We start from the raw sequence: 21537 nt of genomic DNA, 5'->3' as shown, positions 1-21537 counted from the left end.
TAATTTTTAATCATTTTGAAGTTGCAAACTCTTTAAAGAAGTCCCAGAAGGAAACTATTTCTTTTTACATTAGCGTGACAAGGTTTTTCAACAGATCGTTTATTTTTTTTGTTTATTTTTTTATTTTTTAAATGAGCATGTATTAGCTTTAATAAAACAAAAAAAATCCCACGTTGAAAAATGTCAATTTCATATTACTTATTCATGTAATCCTTTGCAGTCATCATGGATAACTTGAGATGGTCTCTCCTTAAATTCAGCAGATCATTTAAATTGGCAGCATGTTAGATATGTCTACAATAGCAAGTTTCAGAATTATAGCTTAATTATCTTTTGATCTTAGGCACTTAATTTATAAAATATGCTAATGATGGAGTAAAGAGAATATGCCAGTTAACTTCTGAGCTTTATTCATTTTCCATTTAAAATATTTATGAAGCTAAATAGCAGGGCAAAAACTCAATCACCTGTCTTCTACTAACATGTCATTAGTCATTATCTAGTCTTGTTTATTAGTGAATTGTACACTTTGAGTTTTCTTGTATTCTGTGAATATTAAAAACCCATTATGCCCAACTAGTGCAAAAATAATGTTAAAGGTAATATATGATTGCCCTGTACATGAAAATAAAATTTAAGTTTATTTAGAAGTATATATGTATTTGTTATTAGTAGTATTATGTCATGATGAATGAACAAATTGGACTTATTTAAAAAGTTATTCTTAGTAGAGGATTTTTAAAACAACAGAATTTGATAGGAGTACATGGGGTTCTATATAGTATTTTTAGGGTGTACTTAAATGAAATTGTAAACATGAAATAAGTAATTTTAAATATTTCAGTAATCATTGTACATTTGAAGTGTGGAACACCTGATAATTCAGAATCAGGGTGAAAAAAAATTTTTTTTGAGAGGAAAATGTTTTCAGGGCTGATTATGTAAGTTATGTAAAAAAAATTCAACTTGGGAATTCCCTGGTGGTCCAGTGGTTAGGACTCAGTGCTTTCACTGGGGGGGCCTGAGTTTGATCCCTGGTCAGGGAACTAAGATCCCCCAAGCCATGTGGCATGGCCCCCCCAAAAAATTCAACTCAATTCATAAATTGTATGCTTTTATTATGCTTTGAGCATAATGTGGTGTTTCAGGGTTGAACTTGGTAGCTCAACCATTATTATTACTGCTTTGAGCTTTATTACTGGTTAATTTTTTTTTTTAACTAAGAATAATTAAAATACAAAGCATAATAGTTTTTTAAATGTACTGGAAGTAAAGCAAATGATTTGAGGAAGTATTCAGAATTAAAGTATTTGTTTTCTGGTCAAATCACACATAATTATTAATGTAATTAAATCTTATCTAAAACAGTGTAACCAATAGCTGCTAAAATAGCTTCTCCCAAAAGTGCATTTGTAAACTCAACCTTGAGTTTGAAATGAGAGGACAACCGAGTCTACAGTGCATTCATTGTAGGAAGCATGCAATTATATTGTAATAGGTCTCTATCTGAGTCTTAATTTCATTGTCTCACTTTTTTTTTTTTTTTTTTTTTTTGCGGTACGCGGGCTTCTCACTGTTGTGGCCTCTCCCGTTGCGGAGCACAGGCTCCGGGCGCGCAGGCTCAGCGGCCATGGCTCACGGGCCCAGCCGCTCCGCGGCATGTGGGATCTTCCCGAACCGGGGCACGAACCCGTGTCCCCTGCATCAGCAGGCAGACTCTCGACCACTGCGCCACCAGGGAAGCCCCACTGTCTCACTTTTGAAGACTGGCGGTGAAAGAAAGAGTTCTTATCAAATAATAATCACAAAACAACATAGTACATAAAAGATCTGATATAGGGCTTCCCTGGTGGTGCAGTGGTTGAGAAGTCCGCCTGCCGATGCACGGGACACGGGTTCGTGCCCCGGTTCGGGAAGATCCCACATGCCGCGGAGCGGCTGGGCCCGTGAGCCATGGCCGCTGAGCCTGCGCGTCCGGAGCCTGTTCTCCGCAACGGGAGAGGCCACAACAGTGAGAGGCCCGCGTAACGCAATAAATAAATAAATAAATAAAACAAAGATCTGATATAAGAGATTTATTTGAAGGAGAAGCACTTAATGAATATAACTGATTTCTAGTGAAGCTGAAGTTGAATCTATGTCACTTTCCTCTGAGCTCATCTATTGCTTACCTCATTCTACATTTTTATTTTATTATTATTTATTATTATTATTATTTTTGGCTGCATTGGGTCTCCGTCACTGCACGCAGGCTTTCTCTAGTTGCAGCGAGTGGGGGCTTCTCTTCGTTGCAGTGCGCGGGCTTCTCGTTGCGGTGGCTTCTCTTGCGGAGCATGAGCTCTAGGCGTGCGGGCTTCAGTAGTTGTGGCTTGCGGGCTTTACAGCGCAGGCTCAGTTGTGGCACACGGGCTTAGTTGCTCTGCGGCATGTGGGATCTTCCCGGACCAGGGCTCTAACCCTTGTCCCCTGCATTGGCAGGCGGATTCTTAACCACTGCACCACCAGGGAAGTCTCATTCTACATTTTTAAAAAATAAAAATTTGTATTTGTATCTGCCCTTCTAGATTCCTTGAGGGTATCTGTCATTTGAAGCTTGTCTTTGTAGATCTCATATAGAATAATTCTCTGGTTAATAGGAATTTGATATGTTTTGCATTTGTGACTTTAGTTAATTCAGATGTACTGTGTCAAAACTAATCTCACATTTTATCCTTGAAAGGTGCGCCATTATTTGATGGTTCGTGTCGTTTCATCGATCCACAAACTATACAGTCTCTCCAGCAGTGCCATTTACTTCTTAGCAACCTTAATATAGTCTTAAGCTGTTTTACAGCTGAGGCCCAAGAGATCACCGAGAGAGGTGTGCTTTTTGTCTTATATAAATGAGTGTTTCGTTGACTTTTACTTCTTGACTTTGAGAAAGAATACATTTCCTATGTATTAGATGGATTACTGGGCAAACAGGCCATCATTTCTCAAATGCTGGAATTTTTTTTTTTTTTTTTTAATGAAAAGCTGCAGAATGTTATTAGATGTGCCATAAGCCGATGATTAAATAAGGTTGGGAAATTTGGGGATTAAGGATTGTTAAGATAGTGTACTAATGGTAGAATTTCAGATTTTTAAATTATATGTAAGTTTTTATTCACAGAGTTGGTCATTGTAATTTTTCTCCTCTGTTTTGCCATTTAAACAAAATAGCTAGTTTCATCTAAAGGCCTGGTTTGAACAACCTGTAGAATGATACTGTACTAGTTTGTTTTAATGTAAATATCTGACTACTGAAATTAGATAAATGGAAGTATAGCTAATATAGAAGCATACTTACCTAAAGTGTCTATTTTAGTCAATGAGTTAGTTTAGCATTTTGGAGATTATTTGTTCAAGCTAAGTTTGTTTAAAAATACATATTGCTTAAAATCACCAAGTAATTAGTTACTTTTTTTGAAAACTATTGAGTGCTTTGATTTTTCATTTGTGGTTGATAAATTGAAAGCTAACAACAGATTTTTACTCTTTGCAGGTCGTATGAATTTAAGCAATAAGTGTATGGTTACCCAGCTCATCTGTCAATATGCACAAGTGGTTCTTTGGTTCTCTCATTCTGGGCTTTTACCAGAGGGCTTAGGTAAAATATTTACCTTATCTATAAATATTAACATTGGAACATTCTTAAATCTTTATAATTTTGTTGTTCTGTTGTTGTAGGATTCCTTTCTTATACCACCTCACTTATGTTTTCTTGTATTCTTCTTTTCTTACATTCTTCCCTACTTTGTACCTTCAGTGCTTCATCCCATGCCTGATACACGTGTTCCATACATGTTTATTGGGTTAAAAGGAAAGAATACTTGCTGAAACATGGCTTCTGAAGATTGGTTCAATGATATCACCGGCTATAATTTAGATCCATAGACCTATGAATTTTATAATCTAATTTGTCCATCTTTTTCTCTTAAAGGTTCTTTTAATATGGCTATTAACCAATATTATTAGCCATAAGTTAAATACCCTCTTTATCTAATAACTCATCTAATACCAAAAATTAGAGAATTTGACTTACTATATTTGTTTAGAACCAAAGTCTCCAACTTCTCGCATTTCCAGGATACACGGACCTAGAAGTGCTTCTGCCACTGTGCATACTTACTGTTGATCTTATTCTTCTATTTATTTGTTTGTTTGTTTGTTTGTTTATGTATGTATGTATGTATGTATGGCTGTGTTGGGTCTTTGTTTCTGTACGAGGGCTTTCTCTAGTTGCGGCAAGTGGGGGCCACTCTTCACCGCGGTGCGCGGGCCTTTCACTGTCGCGGCCTCTCTTGTTGCCGAGCACAGGCTCCAGACGCACAGGCTCAGTAGCTGTGGCTCACGGGCCCAGTTGCTCTCTGGCATGTGGGATCTTCCCAGACCAGGACTCGAACCCGTGTCCCCTGCATCGGCAGGCGGATTCTTAACCACTGCGCCACCAGAGAAGCCCTGATCTTATTCTTTCATAATTCTCTTAGAGTTTTACTTGAACAGATAGTGAACTTGCTTGCTTTTAAATTATCATTTGTGCCTAAGGGAGTAAAATCATTTTCTAGAATAGCTTTTCCATGGTTTTAAGCCAGCATCCTTTTGTTATAAGACTTTTATGAGAGACTCAGTTTTCTCATTTGTGCATCTATTAATAAAGGTGTGCAGTGTTCTTTTATTACTTTAAGAAGGCTGCAAATTGAACAACATTACAAAATTATAGTAAAATATTAGTGGATGTAACCTTAAGTATTTGGGGGATATTTTGGAAATATTGCTAGCTTTTCTTCTCTTAAAAAACATCTAGATGATGCTGTGCAGTTGTCAAGGTTATGCTACAACTACCCTGTAATTCAGAACTACTACACCAGTCATCGACAGAGGTGTGAGCGTTCATCAAGGTATAGTACATCCAGAACCTTCATAAACTATTTTAGAAGTTACTTGTGTAAGAAGTTAAAGCTTTCTCAGAACAGAATTCATCATGTTATAAAATGATTAAATGGGTGGAATTCTCAGTTAAGTATATGAATTTGTCACCAGCATTACTATTTTAGTTGTAATGTTTGCCTTGACCTAATGGTTACACCTTTATTTTAGAACTTGAGAATAACTATTTATTATTTCCTAAATAAAACTATTTACCACATGATTGATTTATTGGAGGAGATTCTATATTTTAAGCATGTATTTTTCCTGAGAATTCTTACACAGAAAAAGACTAGAAGCAACTGTTTATTAAAGCATAAAATATATATCACGTTAGTTATTTTACATTATTTTTCCATTACTATTTGCATTTCAGCACTTCAACCACTTTTTTCTTTATTTCCTTTATCTCTCTTTTCTTTAAATACATACTCTCCCCTTCCCTTTAAATACATATGGGGTTGGTTCCTTTGAAATAAATATATAGAAGTAATAGAAGAAAAAAGAGTAGTGTTTAGAGCCTTGGCTCTACTTTGGGATTATAAATAGCCTTCTTCTTCAGGTTGGAATGACAGAATTGTAGAACAGCTTAGAACCTTTAGAGCAGTGATTCACAAACCTTGGTTCTGGGTTTGTTGTGTCAGACTCACTTGGAGATCTGTATAAGGGTGCGCATGGCAAGTTGGGGGATCCAGTACTTTAGAGTAACTGATCTACGATAGTGAGCATTGACTTGGGAGATTTATTAGGCATATTGAAAATTTCTAGATCTGTTATTTCCGAAGTGTATGTCCTTGAGCAGGTTGGCTAAGCTTTCTAATCCTATTTGTCACATAAATTATAAAGTTAATATAAAGATGAAATAAAATATTATGTGCAAGGTACCTCTCACAGTGCCTTACTCATAAGAAAATTTCATTCAGTAATTAATAACTGCTCCTGCTGTTATTAATATTAGATGAGGAAACAGACAAGGTCCATATCTGCTTATCCTCTTGTAGGTGCTCAGTAATATAAATTATCAGGGAATTAATGAGGTTAAAAGACTAGTCCAAGTGATGAAACTGAAAATATTGACATTGAACTACAGTATTATTTTCTCTACACTGAGCTGCCATGCTCTTTGGTAGTCTGCTCAAGATGGGAAAAACTAAGCCTCAGGCATTTTGCTGGCTAGACCACATTCTTCCCTGGAATCTGACCTTCACTGACTGACTTGCTGATGACCAAACTTGAAGCTTCTTCAGGGTTTATCTGACTAACTTTCCTTGATGTCTGGATTTCTCATGGTGGGATACTGTCCTCGAATCTCTTCTGCCTTTGATAGTTGAGATCATTACTTTTAAGAGTTTGGTGCTTATTGTTTTGATAATAATAATTTAACATTAATGCTGAATATCCTTAATGTTGCCCTTATTGCAGAGGGAAGTGGAACCCTGATTGCTTGATGATTGATGGACTGGTTTCTCAGTTAGGAGATCGAGTAGAGAAGTTGTGGAAACGGGATGAAGGAGGCACAGGAAAATATCCTCCTACTAGTCTACATGTAGGTTTGCAATAACATGATATCATTTAGTCTCCAAAGTTGGGGCGGGATTTTTCATACCTGGCACGGGCTCGGGAAAACAAGGAGCATAGATGAACGAATATATACAATGCACTAATTTTTTTTTTTAATAGGCATTACTTGACATATACCTACTAGACAACATCACCGAAGCAAGCAAGCATTCTGTTGTATCCTTTAAAATTTTATCAAATAATTCATGTATTACCAAAATCATTCAGTGTCAGACTAGTGGGAACCTTATGCATCTCATCCAATCTCAATTTCACATTTGGATTTGTCTTAAAGGAAAGATTCTTAATCCAGGACCTGTTGGCTGGATTCAGATGATCTGTGGTTAACCTTGAATCTATGCAAAATTTTGTTTTAAGTTTCTTTTCCTAGGGATGGGGTTCATGGCTTTTATCAGACTCTCAAATATGTCCAAGACACTCCCAAAGTTAAGGACAGCTGCTCTAAAACATTGCTAGCAAGTGGTCATTCTCTGAGGTGAATTCATGTGCTGAATATGAATGCATTATAAGTTAGCTTAAATTACTTAGGCATTGTGTTTGAGCCTTGTGGTCTCTTAAATAAGATTTTTGTACTAATGTCAGTTTCTTAGTCAAAATGTGTAGTTTTATTAATAATTTATAAAATAAGTGATGTGTTTGCTTAAAGGCTGACAGGTTTTGCTGGATAACTGGAATTTCGTCTATAGCTTTCTTAAATTTGCTAAGCTACTAACTTCATGAAGAAAGTATGCTTTAGATCATCTCCTTTGTGGTGGTACTTGCTATTGAGAATGAATGAAGTCGGTTGTGGGATTGGCTGTACCCACGTTTAATAAAACTATACTTCTGTAGCTGGACATCCATAATGGCTTTCTGAACACTTAAAGAAGTGTCTTAAGCCTTTTTTCTGATATCTTATGTTGCTACCTATTGCAAATATATACGTAGGAGTTTTTCTTTTTGTTTATTGTCCTTAATCCTCTTTTTTAAAGACTATTTATTTGCTACTTGATATTATGTATTCTTCTCCAAACAAAACGGATACTTCCATTGAATCATTTCCAACTGCCTTTGCCATTTCTTGGGGCCAGGTTAAACTTATTCAAGGGTTGTGGCTGATAGATCATAATGACTATGAGGTAAGTCTGTAGTTCACTTATAATGTAAGCTTTTGTAAATTATTAGAATTTTAGAAAAAATACATAACTGGATTTAAATTTGATATTAAAGATATGACACCAGTCTACTTCCAGAGGTAATTTAAGGATTCAATTTAATCAGTACCTTCACCAAGCACCATCTTAGGCAGTACAAAGATAAAATAGTTTAGAACCCCAGGTTCCTTACTGTCTAAAGAAGGAAGGAAACAAATAAATTATTACTAATAGTGCAAATATAGTGATTGATATGTTAAAGATATGGTTGGTGTGTTGGGTGAACTAGAGAAGGCAGAATTTGGCATTGATGTATGAAACTGGTGATGGAAAGATTCTATATACTATCTTAAAAAGGTCTCAGAAGTATGAGGCTTTTGATAAGGCTTTTATTTAAAATAAAATATATCAATATCATGGATTAAAGTAGATATTTTCAGATATATTTAAATTGGTTTTATCTTGGTTTATGTAGGTTTAGTATATTGCCTTTTTTTTTTTTTCTAAAAGCAAAGCATTATATTTGTACTTACCAATTTTTATGTCATTTTTGCAGAGTGGTTTGGATCTTCTGTTTCACCCAGCTACTGTAAAACCTGTGTCATGGCAACATTCAAAGATTATTGAAGCCTTCATGAGTCAGGGTGAGCACAGACAAGCCCTCAGATATATTCACGCAATGAAGCCAACAGTGTCCGGTGGTAGTGATGTTATCCTTCACCTCACTGTTTTGCTCTCTAATAGGTAAGTACCTGTTTTGAAAGTACAGTCAAACTCTTGGTCATGTGTTAATAAAGTGGAATTGATGAAATAGACAGCAATGTATATTTTGATTTGGTTGCATTACACAATATTCTTATGTTATTCATCTTTTCATCGTTAAGAAAAATGTAAAGCACCTTTTATCTAAAATAAGATGAAGAAAAGAAGTACCTTGAGTAAAAGGGGAAATCAAACTGAGGTTTAAAAATTGTATTTGTTTCTACCTGGCAATATTGACAGTCTCCTGCATGGACAGTTGAAGTTTGATTATGCTGAAAAGCAGCCAGAAATATGTTGAGTTGATAAATTATGCTCTTTGAGGGTATATTCCAGTGAGGGTACTCTGATATTTTTGTTAGTCTTGGTTGCTTGGGTGTTGCAATTCTTTGATTTTTCTTGTTGCATTACAGCAATACACTGTTGCTATAATAATTATATTTGTCATGTATATAATAACTGACAAGTTAAATGGCATGATTGGCAATATAGTAATCTGGTTTTTGGGTTTTCTTAATACCTAGTTAATTGGGAAACTCGTTTGGAGCTGAAATTTCTTAGATTGTAACTATTTTTTTTCAACTTGTATTGGTTTTTTTTCAGTCTTATTGGTTGGGTCATTTTTTATATTTTTTAATATTGGTCACTTTACTCATCCCAAATTGTCGTTTATGAACCATACAGCACTTCAGTGTCAGCACTCTGAAAGTTGTTTTCTTTGTTCTCTTTGGTTAAACAGGATGTATTTCGAAGGAGAGAGGGTTGAATCTTTACGTTTCAGACAGATTTGCAGTTTAATAATAGACTCGTTAGGCATATTGAAACTTACAGTGTCCTCAGAAGTAATGAACTAAGAAGTACTTGTTGAAATAATTTTGGCTAGCAAAAGTATTTGGCTAAGCTGAATAAATTAAGAGTGAATATAAGAACAAAAATTTAAAGAAGCTAAAGGAGATAAATGTTTAATAAATGGGTTAAGAGTTCTAGTACTTGGTAGGCAAGCAGCATGTAAATTTTTTTCAGTTGCATGTAAGCTTCTCACTCTTAAGTGACTTTAAGGAGGTGGTGCTTGCACACTAATGCTTTTACATCAGAAAAGCAGATGTTGGAACACTGAGGGAAAACTTTGAAAGGTTGGTGGTTTTTCCTCTTTTTCATTCCATTGTCCTTTGATTCATCCAGAGTATGTTTCTCTGTTTTGCTAGATTCTCATTTCCTCTCCCTTAGCCATAGCAAACATTATGTAATAATGTTTATAATAATACAAACTTTATATAGTATAATTTCAAAACCTTATTTCTCAAGTACAATAAAGCCTCACTTATCTAGTCCCCAGAACACTAGCATTATTAAGTGTCCTTTACAGTAAGTGCAGGAGTGAAAACAAAGGAACACTCAAAATGCTGTTTGTGAGATAGCATGTTTTCAGATTCAGTAAATGTTTAAGATAATTACTGGTTCTATAACTGGAGAATGACTCGAATGTTAGAGAGGCAGAAGACAACTGTTAAGATAAGTAACAGTGGGGGTTTTTTTTGTTTGTTTTTGTTTTTAAATTGAGGTGTAGTTGACATACAATATTATATTAGTTTCAAGTGTACAACATAATGGTTTGAATTTGTATGTATTATAAAATGATCACCACAATAGGTCTAGTTAATATCTGTCACCATACATAGTTATAGAATTTTTTTTCTTGTGATGAGAACTTTAAAGATTTACTTTCAAATTTGCAACTTTTAAATATGCAATACAGTATTATTTACCATGACTTATTTATTTTATAACTGGAAGTTTGTACCTTTTGACTCTTCATCCATTTCACCCACTCCCCACCTCCCTCCTCTGGTAACCACAAATCTGATCTCTTTTTTCATGAGTTTTTGATAGATTCCACATTGAAGTGAGGTTATATGGTATTTGTCTTTCTCTGTCTGACTTAGCATAATACCCTCAAGATCCATCCGTGTTGTCCAAATGGCAAGATTTCATCCTTTTTTGTTGTTTTTATTGAAAGTAAGAAAACAATGTAGGAAGAGGCTGCTTTAGTTTTTGAACTGATACTTGTGCAGAAAGGCAGCCATGTTTCATTGCTTAGGAGGTCATGCCGCTACATACATATTCTGCACTCCACTTTTATTAGAAAGAAGTAAATGACAAGAAAACAAGCTGATTTTTAGGGACTGATTCAAGAAAGCAAAGCTCTGAGGTATGTCCCATGTTTAGCACATAATCACCTAATTTCCCCAAATGCCTACATCTCTAATCCAACAGAATGATTAACCACAATGTGCTTGAAACATGGAAAAAAGCTAAGCTTGGGAAGTTTGAACTAAAAGTAAGGCTACACAGCGGTCTTGCTAACATCCATATGCCATGATTGCATAGTGATAGTTAAAATAGCTGAAAAAATTTTGATACTTCAACCATCAGAATACTAACCCTCTCCCCAAACTCACCCCATGCTAGATAAGTGAGGTGGTGTTTGGTTTTCCAGCTATTGTTTGAATTTATATTAATGATGATATTATTTATTAATTAATCTATATCTTTAAAAATATAACAATACTGTAATTGCTGCTGATGGTAGCAAAGATGTTAAGAGCACAATCTTTGGACGCAAATAGATCTGAATTTATACCTGAACTCTGCTACATTCTAAAATATGATCAAAAGCAGTTAAATTATCCTTTCCGAGCCCAGGTTTCCTCATGGGTTAATAATGACCACCTTGCAACATTTCGAGGGTTAAATTTTGCAAGCACTATTATAGTTGCAGGTAGTAAGTCATTAGTAAATGGTGGTAGGTTGAATTTTTTTAAAGTTAACCGTCATTGCCATCATTTATTTAACTTTCCAGCCTGACTCCTGACTCTAGCCTCTACCACTTCTTCTTTATTAAGATCATCTTTCTTTAAAACCATTATGATGGTAGCTTTCCAGTTGTATGAGCTTTATTTATAGACATACTGTCACAATTATGGCTTGGCAAATAGGTTTACCTGCAAAGTAATGATGATGCACAGTACACGATAGCCTCAAAGTAACAGCTTTAGATTTTCAGCTGTTAACATTGAGTATTCAGTCTTAGTAACATAAAAGTACAATAGAGCTGGAAAACCTTTTTGTATAGGCGCAATCATTGTCTTTATTCTTTTCTTCCCACTTCCTGTGGGTTTTATTCTGCTGTGCTTTTTTTTTTTAATTTTTTTTAAATTTATTTTTATTTTTGGCTGCGTTGGGTCTTTGTTGCTGCGTGCGAGCTTTTCTCTAGTTCCGGCGAGCGGGGGCTACTCTTCGTTGTGGTGCGCGGGCTTCTCATTGTGGTGGCTTCTCTTGCTGTGGAGCACGGGCTCTAGGCGTGTAGACTTCAGTAGTTGTGGCTCACAGGCTCTAGAGTGCAGGCTCAGTAGTTGTGGCGCACCCATGTCCCCCGCATTGGCAGGCGGATTCCTAACCACTGCGCCACTAGGGAAGTGCTTTTTAACTCAAGTTGTGCTTTTTAACTCAAGTTGGATGATTTCTCATTCTCAACCCTTTATCTTTACTAATATAAAAGCATAAATCTGAATGTTCTGTCTATTGCTGTGGCATCATCCCACAATTTTAATAATCTTTCTGTTCTAAGTATTTTTAAATTTTCATTATGATTTTTTTCTCTTCCTATCAGGTATTTAGAAGTTTCACTTTACAAAAGTGGGTTTAAAAATTATCTTGTTCTTTTCTATCTTAATTGCATCGTGACTACATAATGTGATCAATGTGGTACCCATCCTCTAAAATTTATTAAGACTTGTTGTATTCACAAGTAGTCAGTGTGTTGCTCATTTATTAGGTGAGGTGTCAAGTGTATTTGTCTAAAAGATCAAGTCTGTTCATTGTGTGGTTTTAATCCTTGTGTGTCCTTAATGATGTGTACGTGTGTGTGTGTGTGTGTGTGTGTGTGTGTGTGTGTGTGTGTGTGTGTGTGTGTGGTCTGCTTAATTATTAAGAAAGGTTTGCGGGAGTTCCCTGATGGTTCACTGGTTAAGACTCTGCACTTCCACTTCAGCGGGTGTGGGTTTGATCCCTGGTTGGGGAACTAAGATCCTGCATGCCGTGTGGTGCAGTGAAAGATAGATAGATAGATAGACAGATAGATAGAAAGCAAGCAAGCAAGTTGCCTACTCTGATGAAGGATGTGTTCATTCCTCATAATACTGCTAACTTTTTGTATTTCGAATATTAGATACATAAGAGTTTTTTTAAATGACTTTAACCTTTTATTATTATAGAGTAACCTTCATCATGAGTAATTGTTAATGTAGCTATACCACTATTCTGTTATTTATGTTATATCTTTTCCAAATATTTTAACTTTTACACTAATCACTGGAAACCAGTAGTTGCTTGTTTACCTCTCTGGAATTTCTTTTTTCATTGTGGTCTCCATGATGCATTTCAAAAGATTGTTTATATTCAATCTAGCATTTTTAAAGCTTGTCACAGGAGTGTTTTTCAGGCTGTCTTCTTGCTGTATTGCCAAGAACCCTCATACATTTCTTATTGAAATAACTTTTACTATCAACATGCTAGTTTAGCCTTTCATCAGTTGAAGTGATTTTCTTACTGCTTTTCCTGGCATCATGCCTTTCTGCCATAGGAAGCAGGAGAGAGTGGGAATTTGAGACTTAACTTATTTTAAAACTTATGCACGTGTTGGCCCAACATGGAGCATCAGTTTCTTGTAGTTGGAGATAATTGTGTCTTCTCCTGCTAGGGGAGAAACTGGGAAAAACATTATCATTTGTCTTTTGCTTTCAGGTATGCTCACTGTTACTAGATTAATATTTGATAAGTCATAAATAAATTAATCTTACTCCTACTAGTATGTCTGCTCAACTGGGAGTAGATATCGTACTTTAAAGTGGAAAACTTAAAACATATATCCATGGGCTGAGGGAAGAGGGGCAAGAATATGGCTCTTTCTGTTTTTGAATAGTAAGATTTTACATGCTTTTTTCTAAAGATACAAAGGGATACACAGTGAATTCCTAGCCTCCTGAGCTTCCTCCCATTACCCAAACAACGTTAATTTCTAGTGTATCCTTCCTAAGCTGTTCTGGACCTACTAAGCAAATGTGTGTATGTCATTGCCACCCCTCTCTCCCTTTAAAAAAAAACATAAACAGCATACTGTACATCATTCTGCAATATACTTTTTTTTTTTTTTTTTTTTTTGCGATACGCGGGCCTCGCTGTTGTGGCCTCTCCCGTTGTGGAGCACAGGCTCCAGACACGCAGGCCCAGCGGCCATGGCTCACGGGCCCAGCCACTCCACGGCATGTGGGATCCTCCCAGACCGGGGCACAAACCCGTGTCCCCTGCATCGGCAGGCGGACTCTCAACCACTGCGCCACCAGGGAAGCCCTGCAATATACTTTTAAAGCTAGTTTGGAATTTATTTCATAATAGTACATAAAGAGCTTCATTGTGTGGATGTACCAGTATTTATTTAACTGGCTTCCCTTAGTGAACATTAAGGTGGTTTTAATGTTTTACCATTTTAAACACTGCTGTGTGTGAGTTCACCACCCATTTTACACAAGTGCAAATTTATTTTGTAAGGTAAAATCCTGGAAGTGGAATTTCTGGGTGAAAGGATATTTGCAATTGTAATTTTGATAATGGCATGTTGCCTTCCATGAATGTCATGCCAGTTTAACCCCCTGCATTTATCCATCTGATAGGTGAAAATGGTAATATTAATATGATCTCACTATAATAATTGAATGCATCTTTTCATAAAGAGCTATTTTATGAAGTCAGAATGACCAGTATTTTTATGACTTGTGTCTTTTCCGCTTCAGTATTATTTTTTTTTTTTTTTTTTTTTTTTCTTTTTGCGGTATGCGGGCCTCTCACTGCTGTGGCCTCTCCCGCTGCGGAGCACAGGCTCCGGACGCGCAGGCCCAGCGGCCACGGCTCACGGGCCCAGCCGCTCCGCGGCATATGGGATCCTCCCAGACCGGGGCACGAACCCGCATCCCCTGCATCGGCAGGCAGACTCTCAACCACTGCGCCACCAGGGAGGCCCTCCGCTTCAGTATTATTATTTAATCTTCTCACTGTTTCTATTACCATTCTTTTTTTTGTTTTATCATTTAAATTTTTGATGCATCTGAAATTTATTTTGGTGTAAGCATTTTGTAAGAAGATTCCAGAATACACAAAAAGTAGAATAGTGCAATGGCTATTCCATACACCCATCCTAAATCAAATTCAACAGATACCAAGATTTTATTATATCCACTTCATCTATTTCTTTATATTAAAATTAATGGTGAGATGTTCATTCATCCTCATTAGCTATTTTTCTTTCTACAGGAATGGTGTGCTCATTTTAACATTCCCAGATTTTTGATTTAGGAAAAAAATTACTCTTCTTAGATACTCAGGTTATAACAACTACATTGTCTTGCCTGTCCTGGTAGAAGAAGAAGTGGAAGGCAATTTCAGATGCAGATTTTTAGGGAATACACCACAAATGTTTTACTTATTTGGGTTGTTAGTTTTGTAAGTTCTGTGGAATACATTAAAATATTCTAGTCCCCAAACAATAAAATTAACAGGGCCCTGAACTGCCAACAGTGGGATTTGCTTCCCCAAGAAACTTTGTGTCTAGTGGGAGTCTGGGACAGTGCTGCCAAAATTTCCTCAGATGCATTTTCATTATGAATACTAATTGCTGTAACTTTGTTCACACATTCTGTGTTTCTTACGAGGGTCAGTTATTTATTTATAAGTCCTTCTTTCAGTTTTTGTTTTTATTTCAGTAAAAACTATAGGTAAATCTTTTTAATTAAGATGCCTATTAAAATCAAAATTATTCACTTAAAATCAGGAATGATGATTTTTTTTTAGAAAATTATTCCTATCTGCTTGCCATTTTTTATTCTACCCCCACTTCTGACTTGACAGTTACCAGCCCTTCCAAAAATTCTACCTGTCAGATTAATCATTGTTAATCTTAGTGTATATTTTCAAGACATTTTGTTATCTAAATAAATACATAAACATTTATAGGCTTTATTTACTGATTAATTTTTAGAAATTATAGTTATTCATGCTGTTTTAAGCTTATTTCTACTTAACAGTATATCACGAGAAACACTGCTTCATTTAACACTTTATTGCCCACAGAAGGATGTTTCAGCAGCCCCACATGGTAACTAAAACTGTCTAATTTGACCCAAGTTCTCCAGTCAGATCTTGCTGTAGATCAGCCAAAATCATCTGTTACTAAGCTAAGTCCTTTATTTTCCCATAAATACAATATGTTGTTTCTGTCTGTAGGTCTTTGCTCATTTTCTTTTCCACTCTTCTCATGCTGAGTGTCACCTCCTTAAGAACCTTGCTTTAATCTTTCAGTACTGTGCAGACCACATTAGTTTTTTGTCTTCTTGAACTCTTGGGTACAGACGGTCCCTGACTTAAAATGGTTCGACTAGCATTTTTCAACTTTAAAATGGTGCAAAGCAATATGCTTGTATGAAGTAGAAACCGTACTTCGAATTTTGAATTTTGATCTTTTCCTGAGCTAATGATATGTGGTGTGATTCTCTCTAATGATGCTGAGCAGTGACCTGCAGCTCCCAGTCAGCCATGTGATCACGAGGGTAAATAACTCACATGCTTAAAACCATTCTCTACCCATAGAACAATTCTGTTTTTTACTTTCAGTGCAGTATTCAATAAATTACATGAAATATTCAACATTTTATTATAATATAAAGTCTTTAGAGGTGCCTTATCTTCTTGTTGACAACTACATTATGCAGTGATTAGTACTCAATAAAATTTTAAAGTACTTTTAAATTACATGTACAGAGTATCTTTGGGATTCTTCAGGTGGATTACTTGTTTTGAACATTTTAAATAGCTTTTCTAAAACTAAACTTTGATAAATATTGATTTCAGGTGCATGGTTGAAGCCTGGAGTTTACTGCGACAGCATTCTAATAGGTTGAATATAGAGGAGTTGCTCAAGCACACATATGAAGTCTGTCAGGAAATGGGCTTAATGGAGGATTTACTGAAGCTGCCATTCACAGACACTGAACAGGTAATGACTTATCAGTATAAACTTATATCCAGAAACTCAGGATAAGTTAGTGGCTTACAAATCTATTTTGTTCTTTCTAGGAGTGTTTGGTGAGATTTTTACAGTCCAGTGCCCGTGTTCAGAATCATGAATTCCTTTTAGTTCACCATTTGCAGCGTGCCAATTATATTCCTGCCTTGAAGCTGAACCAAACTCTGAAGATAAATCTTATGGTACAGTTAAACTTGTTTTATTATTGGGGACGAGAGAATAGGGAAAACAGGTGACTTTATTATATGAGAGCTTGTAGTTCGGTAGCCACTGAGCATTGTATAATCTTGAGTTTAGGAAATCCTCTTCTTGGCTTCTGTAGCAGAATTGAGAAACAGGGTATTGTTACTTCTTAATTCTTTCATATATGCCATTTCTGTTTAGATAGCTGCCCACAGTCTTGCCAGACTAACTGCTTCACTCAGAAAACAAGAGGAATTGGTAGAGGATAGCAGTAGGAAATAAATAGTGCAACAAGTATGGACTGTAGGGGTTGGGCTAATTGTTCATTTGCTCTGTGTGAACAAATGAGCACACTCTCTGAACCTTGGTTTCCTCAATTGCAAAATGACAGTATCTCTTTGTGAGGATGCACAGAGGTGTGTGTGAACATGTTGCTTAGTAAATGATAACGATTGCTTTTATCGTGAATAATCAAGGCTGGGAAGGAGAGGCTTGGAATTTAGTGACGGGTAAGGACTGATGAAGCAATTAGGTGTGTGTATGAGGTCCTTGGTTTGGAAGAATGGATATGTAGGAAGGAGGAAGATATTCTTGTGTATTCATAATTATATGTTAAATGGTAAATATATAAACATAGCACTAACATTTTTGAAGATTAAATTTTTACCAGTTATGATATGTTTAATAGAATGATCGTGATCCTCGTTTGCGAGAGAGATCAGTGGCTCGAAATGCTATATTAGACCAATATGGGAAAATTCTTCCTAGAGTCCAGCGAAAATTAGCCACTGAGCGAGCTAAGCCTTACCGTCTGTCAGCATCATCAGTTCGTCGAGAAGGTAGGATATCATTGAAAAATGTCATAAACTATTGGGCTAGAAAAGATATTGAATGATTATCTTCTGAAACCATTGTTATCTTCTGTTTACCTCAATTTTGCTTTGATTCATCACAGTGGTACTTTTTTTTTTTTTTACTGGCTACTCTACCCCAAGAAATCAAAAGCTTTCTTGGAACTTTTTACAGTTTATTTAATACAAAATGACAGAACTCTTTTTATTTCATTTGAAGACTCCTATCTAACTTCTAGAAAACATGTAGAATAATTATTTTACCATCTCCTAAATTTCTGCATAGATGTTGCTAAACCAAATATAACTTTAACTGCTCTTATGTTGTGTTTCGTTTTCTCCAATCACTCTTTCATATTAATCTATTAAAATTCTGGTGTTAGAGATGAAATTAAATCCTACCTTTTTCATTTTACAGTTTCTAGGCCAAAACCATTATCAGCAGTTCCAAAGCAAGCTGTAATAGGGACTGTGTTAACAAGATCTACTTTCATCAGTAATGTGTTATCTAAAATTGGAGAGGTTTGGGCAAGTAATGAACCTAAAAATAGCATCTCTGTCTACAATAGGTATGTTTTTCTTATACCTTTTATAGTCATGCTACTTGTCAATCTTTCCTGGATATCAGCTGCTTTCATAAACAATCCAGCCTTAGAGCTTATTAATGTATATAAAAAGGAAAACTCTTTTTTATGTTGTCTACTTTTCTTGCAAGAGGAATGTTCTTTGTCTTTATATTTAAAACCAAATTATGTTCATCATTATTTGTAAATAAGCAGAAATGCACTAAGGAAAAAAATGAAAGCCCCCTTCTCCCATCTGATCTCACCTTCTTGTAGCATTTGTAATTTAATCCTCCTCATGATACGTAATCAAAAGTTAATTTTTTATTTTCTTTCTAGTCCTAAAATAGAGGAACCATCTCGTATAGTATATTCCCTCCCAGATCCAGAGCTGCCTGAGGCATTTGTTGGAACACCAATTTCAAAAGCATCACAAAAAATTTCTAGGTAAGAATTTATTAAATCACTTTTAAAAGACAATGGTAGATAAGAATTACACTATGGGGCTTCCCTGGTGGCGCGGTGGTTGAGAGTCCGCCTGCCGATGCAGGGGACACGGGTTCGTGCCCCTGTCCGGGAGGATCCCACATGCCGCGGAGCGGCTGGGCCCGTGAGCCATGGCCGCTGGGCCTTCGCGTCCAGAGCCTGTGCTCCGCAATGGGAGAGGCCACAACAGTGAGAGGCCCGCGTAATGCAAAAAAAACAAAAACAAACAAACAAACAAAAAAAGAATTACACTATGATATAAAATTTGTCTTTCTCTATCTGACTTACTTCACTTAGTATGGTATTCTCTAGGTCCATTCATGTTGCTGCAAATGACATTTCATTCTTTTTTTATGACTAATTCCATTATATATATATACCACATTTTCTTAAACTAATTGTTGATTGGCACTTGGGTTGTTTCCATGTCTTGGCTATTATAAATAGTGCTGCTGTGAACATTGGGGTGCATGTATCTTTTCGAATTAGAATTTTCTTCATTTCTGGATATATGCCTAGGAGTGGGATTGCTGGGTCATATGGTAACTCTATTTTTAGTTTTTTAAGGAACCTCCATACTGTTCTCCATAGTGGCTGCACCAATTTACATTCCCAGCAACAGTGTAGGAGGGTTCCTATTTCTCCACACCCTCTCCAGCATTTATTATTTGTAGACTTTTTGATGATAGCCATTCTGACCAGTGTGAGGTGATACACTTAATAATTACACTGTAATTTTTAAATTGTCTTTAAAATTTTTATAAATATTGTTTTAAATTCTTGAATGAGTTTTTAATGCTTGCTGTAAATAAATAATTTGGGCAGTATTATTAGTAATTTTAAGAAATTTTGCATCAGCTGATTGTCTGCTTAGAATTTTTGCTTAATGATTTCAGACTGCCTAGAGAAAAGAAGCAAACTTTGTTTTATTAAAATCATGAGCAAGATAAACTGTTAACTTGCTTTCTTTAATCTCATTGTTGATTGACCCATGAATAAAGCTTATTTTTATAAATCCCAGCTAATCTTGGTTGGCTTCTTAAAGCTTGTTCCTGTGTAACAGAGCCTACTAAAATGTCTTAAGTGGCTTCAGATGCAATAATATTTTATTTCTTAACCTGTGGTATTAGAAAAGTAAATAGTTAAATTGAAATTTTGCATCCAACATGAAATTGTGATTGTGTTTATTTTATTTAAGAACATTGGAGAGTTGAGAAGTGTTCATAATCATCAATAGCAGAGAACAAACAACATGCTTTCTCTTTAATAATATGACCATAATTGTTGGAAATTTTTGATTGTTTACATTTTATCAATGACAGAATGACATAATTTTATGGGAATAAAGTTATCTGAATCAATGATACTAAGAATAAAGTACTCAGAATAAGTTAATAACTTAAAAGCAATTGGGGCCAAAGCTGTTTGTAGTGTACATAATGGATATATTTTCAAATCGTGAAAGGATTTTCCCTTTCTTGGATTAGATTTTATTAGATTGAGGTTCTTTTCCTTTAATTACCCTCAGGAGATGGTAAGAAGATTGCTTCAAATGGATGTCATTATCACTGGCATTCTGTTTTCCTACCAGTAGTTTCGATATTTTTCCCACAAGTCACTTTTTCTCAGTTCCTTTGTATTTTAATAGATCTGGGGTTCAAGAAAGGAGCGATAATAAAAGTGTTTAAGGCTCTCTCTCCTATCATTTGATATGATAAAAATGTCCAGAACACTATAGAAAGCCATTTAGTAGAATCCTGGGATTCTCTTTTGCCACTAACCTCATTAATTTGAGAAAATTAACTTTTTTTTTTGGTTGGTAAGTCTAGTGTTTATTGTGATCAGAACCATAAAGGTAAATAAACCAGTATTCATTATGTACCTCACATGTGGGTGAAAGGAATTTTTATGTTGTGAAAGTGAATTGTAGCAGATGGATTGCTAGGGAAACATTGCCTTGTTTTCTTGAGTATTTAAATCATTAGCAGTTCATCTTCATTTGAAAATAATGCCTGGCACGTAGTAGGGGCCCAGTAAATATTGGTAAAAGGGAGGGAGGAGGGCTAGAACTCCTTTTCAGGGTTGTGGGGGGATGACCAAATTGTTATCTCGAATTCATAATTCTCTTTTTTGCTACTGAATTAATTTTGATTTCTGGAACTAAGGGTGGCATTACAGTAATATACTTGTCTGAATTTATATTTTCATATGGTTACATTTACCAGTGAATATAGAAGTCTGCGTAATTAAATGGGATACTAATTCTTTTGTTTCTTCAGTATAACTCTAGTATGTTACCAGGATTTTTCTGTTTATGTGTATGCTGTGATTACAGACTGCTGGATTTGGTTGTTCATCCTGTCCCCCAGCCTTCTCAGTGTTTGGGATTTATTCAGCAAAGCCCCACAAGATCTCCTTTGTCCCTGGCATCCACCTCATTGCCGGTAAATTCTCAGTCAAAAGGATCACGTCACAATTCTTCCAGGGCTTCAGAATTACATTTACTTGAAACTCCTCTTGTAGTTAAGGTAAGTATTAACATGTCTAGCATTCCTAGTGAAGCTAGGAAGTTCTTACTTTTCAAGTAGCAGAGAGAAATAAGCTGTTTATAATTGATATCTTTGGGTAGTAAGGGGCTTTAAGCCTTTATTTTCCTTTTTTCTTTTCTGTGGATATGTTTCCACAATGCTTACTGTATTTTTATATTTTCAGAAACAGACTTTATTAAATTTACCCTTTGTGGTTAACTGGCACTGTGCTCAAGGTTTACAGTTATATTGCTCTGAAAGTAATGCAAGACTCTGTGGTTACTATAAATAGGCCTTTTTCCTTTGAAAATTGCTTTCATATTCTTGGGTTTGCTTTTTTTTAATGCAGTTTCTGATAGCATTTTGCCATTA

The 21537-nt window shown here is 35.7% G+C and overlaps 1 protein-coding gene across 3 annotated transcripts in view; it reads left to right on the top strand.

The window, feature by feature from the left end:
- AHCTF1 (AT-hook containing transcription factor 1) overlaps positions 1–21537 on the top strand; it is an 85901-nt gene that overhangs the window by 36911 nt on the left and 27453 nt on the right. For all 3 annotated transcript variants that reach the window (XM_082615034.1, XM_082615033.1, XM_082615032.1), the window contains exons 15-27: positions 2720–2860; positions 3524–3628; positions 4826–4919; positions 6370–6493; positions 6628–6684; positions 7500–7646; positions 8218–8405; positions 16380–16524; positions 16605–16736; positions 17426–17576; positions 18007–18157; positions 18491–18598; positions 20973–21165. In XM_082615034.1, coding sequence (XP_082471160.1) covers positions 2720–2860; positions 3524–3628; positions 4826–4919; positions 6370–6493; positions 6628–6684; positions 7500–7646; positions 8218–8405; positions 16380–16524; positions 16605–16736; positions 17426–17576; positions 18007–18157; positions 18491–18598; positions 20973–21165 — 1736 coding nt within the window. The remainder of the gene's footprint in view (positions 1–2719; positions 2861–3523; positions 3629–4825; positions 4920–6369; positions 6494–6627; positions 6685–7499; positions 7647–8217; positions 8406–16379; positions 16525–16604; positions 16737–17425; positions 17577–18006; positions 18158–18490; positions 18599–20972; positions 21166–21537) is intronic.

This window comes from Mesoplodon mirus (genome assembly GCF_964341445.2).
Source record: "Mesoplodon mirus genome assembly, chromosome: 3".
NCBI lineage: Eukaryota > Metazoa > Chordata > Mammalia > Artiodactyla > Ziphiidae > Mesoplodon > Mesoplodon mirus.
This window is presented reverse-complemented; position numbering and strand designations above follow the sequence as displayed.